Below are 5,696 nucleotides of genomic sequence, written 5' to 3'. Positions count from 1 at the left end.
TTGTTAGCAAAACCCAATTGAAAAGGCTGTCGACCAAGGTGGCCTTCAAGTCTTAGGCACAGACCCACTCTACAGCTCCTGACATGAACCAGAAGTGGGGGCTGAGGAGAGGATTTAAATGATGAAAATCAAGGTTCTATGACATATGGAAGAATTGTAGAGTGAGCAAGGCCCAATTTCTACTTTGGAAAATCACTCAATTATGCCCTCCTCTTAGAGGCCGGCTAGTGAAGAGACTCACAATGAACCCCTTTGCCCTCTCTGTGGAAGAGCAAAGGAGCTGGAGCTCCACACCATGTGGGGGTGCCCTGTTACGAGATAGGTGTGGTACAGAGTCGAAGCTGCCATCAGGGCCTCCGGTTTGATGAGACGGTTCTTTTTGGAAAATAATTGGCCTAGAGCCCTCCTGGGCGATGCCGCAAATTTGACCTCGACATTAGTCACTAGCTAGCCATATATCCCCTTTGTGGTGCTATTGGGGGTGTGGGAGGTTAGGAATGGCAGTGTATTCCGCCCTAGTTGGGAGCGACATTGAGGGAGTCCGTGATTTTGAGGGTCGTGAGGGCGTTAATGTGGGACTTTTTCAGGATCTTGAGAGAATTCGATTCGGTGGTTAGCAACGCGCTAGCAAAGGTGAAAGGTGCCTTCACTAGAGGGTAATGGGGCGAAGGCTGCATGTAGCGTAGGTCTAGGGCGAGACCCAATAGGGACCAATTTTTCCTTTGAAGGCCCTTTAGGGCCCAATTTTATATAATGGTCTTTTTTTGCACGGACTGCTGACCACCCTCTTTTATTTATTTTATTTTATTAAAAAAAAACTCCATCTTTAACGAAGAATCATTCGCGTGCATCTTCATGTCTAATTTATTTCTACCTGTTCGCGAATCATCACTATTTTAATGTAAAAGGAATACATCTAATATTGGGTACATATTTGTATCTCTATCCTCCCCTCTTCAAAGGGGACATCAATATCACCCTACTTGTTACTAGTCATGGCTACAAAATGTTTCAAGGCAACAGATGTCACTCTACCTATAGGCCCTTTGTCTCTCATATTTTTCCTACGAATCGTAAATTACATCGCTTTATACTCAAACATCCACAAGTGAAGTTTTGCCCCTTCATCGATAAGCAAAGATATGAATTCTTTGGAAACTAACACCTCCCATTGAGCTATCACATCCCTATATAATTGAGGATAAAATGCACACACTAACTCCTACACTTTAAGATTTGATGTTGCACTATACCTTTGAAAGTCTAAGATATATAAACACAATAAAAAATGTGAGTTTGCATTTCCTCTAGGTGTGCAGGAATAGATATAACATTTCAAATTTACTCATCCCTGAATCCTATTGTATGAAGCAACACAAGCTGATGAACGAGCATTGAATGTGCTTGCTTGGGTGCCATCCAAATTGTTGCTTGGATGCCATGATAATTAGGTCAATAATGATCATAAAGCATGTGACAATCGTCAAAATTGTATAAACAATGAAATACTTAACTATTAAATAATATTAAATAGTTAAAATACAAACAATTATGTGAATTATACATATTAGATACCAATAGCCAATAATAAAGCATCGTACACACAAAAAGAGCATAATATAGCTATTATAATATGCATAATTACAATTAGGAATTGAGACCTATCTAATAGACATGCATTCGAATATCAAACGAGTATCCATGTTCTTAATCTAAAAGAGTAGACATTCAATAGCGCTACAAAAACAAGAGTAGACATAGAATAGCACTACTACAAAAACAAGATGATCTAGATCAGCTTTGTCAATCACACATGTTATTAGTGTTCTGAATGCAACAAGTCACTTGAATCAGTTTCTGAAAATTGTTGTGCGATGAGCCGCCATCCGTAGTTGCTTTCTTTGAGATTTCACTCAGCATTTTCGACACCTTTCTCATCTCTTTGCCTTGCTCTCCCTCCATGAGAAACCTCACCACCTTTTCCACCTCTTCCTTCTCCACGAAGCCATCCTCCTTATGCTGAAACTCCATGCCTATTTTCCAATGGTCCACCAGGAGCCTCCGATTCATCCTTTGTTCAGCAACATCGGGCCAACAAATCATCGGAACTCCTCTTGTAGATATATTTTCGATTATCGAGTTCCATCCTCCATGGGTTAGAAAGCCACCGACCGAGGGATGGGACAAAACGAGAAGTTGAGGTGCCCAGGATAGGATGAGGCCTCTGTCCTTCGTGCGACGTAAGAACCCGTCCGGAAGGGCATCAGTGAAAGAAGCTTCAACTGAATCGGGACGAATAACCCACAGGAATGGTTGCTTACTGGCTTCGAGACCCAATGCCAGCTCTTTGAGATGCGATCCAGGAAGCGAGGCGACGCTGCCAAAAGAAATATACAAAACGGACGAAGCTTCTCGCGTGCTGAGCCAAGTAAGGCACTCGTCTTGCTCAGGCCAGTAGCTCACATCCAGTCGTGTAGGAGAGCCAGACAGGAGAAACAAAGGACCCACGGCGTAGATAGGCTTCTCTCCTCTGAGTGCAGCAAAAGCTGCTCCCTCGAGTTCTTGAAAAGTGTTGATTATGATGGCAGAGGCCTTCTGGAGGCCCTCACATACGCTAACGAGAAATTTGTACCGAAAATGCGAGGCACCGAAGGTCAAGCAGAAGGGGAAATCGGCGGGGAGGAGGCTGGGAACACCGGGGATGTCTTGGATGGGGTGCGTGGAAGGTAAGCGTCCTTTATCATCTGGGCAGAGAAAGGACAAAAGAGAAGATTAGGCAGAGCAGCGAGGTTGAACAGCAACAAAATCAAACACGAGTGCAAGGAGAGGGAAAGCAAACCTCGGGGGAAGGGGAGGATGCCGCGGGAGATGAGGGAGGGGATATGGAGCAAGAGGGAGCAGGCGGTGGCGTTGGCGGGGAAAAAGCAGAAGGAGGGGATGGAGAGCTGGGAGGCGAGGGAGGGGGACCAGAGAACGAAGGCATCGTAGATGAGGAGGGAGACGGCGGGAGGGTCGAGGCGATAAAGGAGGAGGTGACGAAACGCAGGCTCCATGGTGAGCATGGAGTCGAAGGCGTCACGGAAGCTTGAGCTAGAGGAGGAGGAGACGGCGACACGAACGATGTGAAGGTTGGCGATGGGGTGGTGCAGCGAAGCTTGAGTGTTGGAGGAGTCGACTGTGTTCTGCGGGAGGACGAAGGTGATGGAGATGCCATGGGAGGCGAGGCAGCGGGCGAGCTGCATGAGGGGGTTGATGTGGCCCTGCCGAGCAAAGGGCAGAACAACTACGTGAGGGGGAGCTGATCCCGCCATAGCTGAGCTCCGGCTCCTCCTTCTGGCTCTCTCTCAGTACTCACTCAGTACTTCTGGATGATGATGATACAGGGGCGTCCGCCACTATGGCGCTGACTGGATCATCGACGATACGTCGCCAGCGTAGCAGTCACGTGCCAGCTGGTTCGGCGCACCTGTCCCCCGACTTCTCAGATGGATGGTCCAGCACGGGCCTTATCTCATTTTAGCACATGCGGCTTATATCATTATAATGGAAAGCAGACATTATGTCCCCCTCCAATAAAATTCCGAAATTCAATCTTCCATAGTGATTAAATGTAATTTCTTCCTGAAAAAAAAACCCCGTTAATATGATACGGCCCAAAAAATTTTTTTTGTAATTTCTTACCACATATGTAACTATAGGACATTTATCAATTCCCAAGGGGAGTGGAGGCAATTCCCAAGGGGAGTGGAGGCAGGACTCCATCCCCTAGATAGTGAAGCCAGGACTCCTATAGCCTCAACCGTGTGTGTGAGTTGCATCGTGAGTATAATTTATTTATTTTTTTAAAAAAATATTTAATGTACAACTCCAATAAAAATTAGAAATTCAATCTTCCATAGTACATGCTCTTATTTTTTTAGGCAAGAGCCAAATAATTTAATGTGATTTCTTCCCACGTATGTAATTTTAGGACATTTATCAATGTATGGGGGACACACTCTCTCAACTTTATTATATTCCTATTTGTTTTAGTACATTTATCAATATATGGGGGGACATACTCTCTCAACTTTATTATATTCCTCTTTGTTTTGGGCCATACAAGTTAATTAGCCTATGTAGAATATTTTTTTAGGCAAGAGCCAAATCATTTAATGTGATTTCTTCCCACCTATGTAATTTTAGGACATTTATCAATGTATGGGGGACACACTCTCTCAACTTTATAATATTCTTATTTGTTTTAGGACATTTATCAATATATGGGGGGACATACTCTTTCAACTTTATTATATTCCTCTTTGTTTTGGGCCATACAAGTTAATTAGCCTATATTTGTCCATGGATTAATTGCTTTATTTGGGTTAATTAATTTATTTTAAGCTATGTCTAAGAAGAGTGCACATTCTTTAAGAGGGTAGGATTGGAACCCAGAATGTTGTCTTCTTGACATGTGAGCCCTACCACTAAGCTACAGAGTGGAAGAGTATATCTAGTGTTAACTAAAATATTATAAATGGTCCCTCTTCCCCCTCCCCCTTTAGTATTGCCTTCTTATCTTAGTGTATATTAAGGAGGGAGGGAGGCAAGAGTGTGCCACTTGTCTCATGGAGAAAATGCTAAAGCTACCACATGTAGTGCAGTAGAGGAAGAAGCACTAGAGGTTGCCACGTGTCATGCACCAGGAGAAGCTTGAAGGGCACCAATTGTTTTCCTTGCAAGTTCCCGCCCAACGGTGCATTTTGAATTTGTTTGGTTCCTAAGCTCCTCTCCATCTTCTCTACCTCTTCATTAGCCCCCCTCTTCTTCTCTCAAGTTCCTCCTAGAATTACAACCCCTCTCGCCCATGCGCAATCATTAATAAGGAGAGTGCGAATAGTTGGTAGTAGGAGCTGTTGCACGACGAGCTGGTTGAAAATAAGGATTTGGGAGAAGCATCAGTATCTGAGAGGAGAAGTCTATAGTGGCAAAAGCATACATTTCTATCACACAGGCGATGGGAGCAGGTGGACTTTCCTCCGGCTCTTTGCTTCTGAGTTGTCCATTTGAGCTCTTTGGGTAGCTCCTTTGATGCTTTTCTTGGCTGCTACCTTCCTATGGTGGATATGGAAGTGCATGCTAAATTTCAAAGAAGGCCATGGATGCCTTCATTCTCTCTCTCTCTCTCTCTCTCTCTCTCTCTCTCTCTAGGCGCTATGTAAGTAATCCTCGTAGGAAACAAGTGTCTCCCTAACCCATCTCTAGAGACGAATCTATGTTCATAAAAAAACATAGAAGCTATGTGTGAACAACGTCCATGCAAGAGAAGCAACAACGGCGGTAGGAGGAGGGGGAGGCGAGATGCAAAAGGCGTAGTGGTTGATGGTGGTGGGGGGGTGATGAGTATGTATAGGCAGTTCAAGGGCGTGGGCATGGTCGATGGGAGTACACTTGAGATGAGAATTTGAGTGCTTACCATCGCAAGGGAGGACGGGAGGTTGATGCCATATGCAACCCAATCAAGAAGGAGCGGAGAAGATGACGAAGCGAGGGCAGCTTGCTGGACAGAGACAGATACGCACTCGGAGAAGGTTTTTTGGTGGCTATTGAGAAAGGCATGAAGGAGGAGAACAAGAAAGGAGCCATGGCGCGTAAGACCTTTCTTCTGTTGTTGCTTCTGGTCTATGTCTTCTTCTTCAGCCTCCCTTCCCTCTTGC

At 44.7% G+C, this 5,696-nt stretch overlaps 1 protein-coding gene across 1 annotated transcript; it reads right to left on the bottom strand.

Annotated features, from left to right (window-relative positions):
- Positions 1-1,705: 1,705 nt before the first annotated feature.
- Positions 1,706-3,318, bottom strand: LOC147905796 (7-deoxyloganetin glucosyltransferase-like). Its single transcript, XM_087381797.1, has 2 exons — positions 2,840-3,318; positions 1,706-2,744 (listed from the first exon to the last, which is right to left on the bottom strand). The coding sequence occupies exons 1-2, from the start codon at positions 3,309-3,311 to the stop codon at positions 1,804-1,806; spliced, it is 1,413 nt and encodes a 470-aa protein (XP_087237923.1). The 5' UTR covers positions 3,312-3,318; the 3' UTR covers positions 1,706-1,803.
- Positions 3,319-5,696: the final 2,378 nt, after the last annotated feature.

Source organism: Dipteris shenzhenensis, chromosome 1, assembly GCF_047967505.1.
Source record: "Dipteris shenzhenensis isolate YYH24624 ecotype China chromosome 1, Dip_SZ_1.0, whole genome shotgun sequence".
Lineage (NCBI taxonomy): Eukaryota > Viridiplantae > Streptophyta > Polypodiopsida > Gleicheniales > Dipteridaceae > Dipteris > Dipteris shenzhenensis.
This window is presented reverse-complemented; position numbering and strand designations above follow the sequence as displayed.

What these genes read in the sequence shown, in the direction of transcription:
- LOC147905796 (XM_087381797.1), bottom strand. Translation starts at nt 3,311, where the DNA reads ATGGCGGGATCAGCTCCCCCTCACGTAGTTGTTCTGCCCTTTGCTCGG. An exon ending in CATCCTCCCCTTCCCCCGAG is followed by an intron (nt 2,745 to 2,839) that starts GTTTGCTTTCCC and finishes TTCTCTGCCCAG; the next exon opens with ATGATAAAGGACGCTTACCT.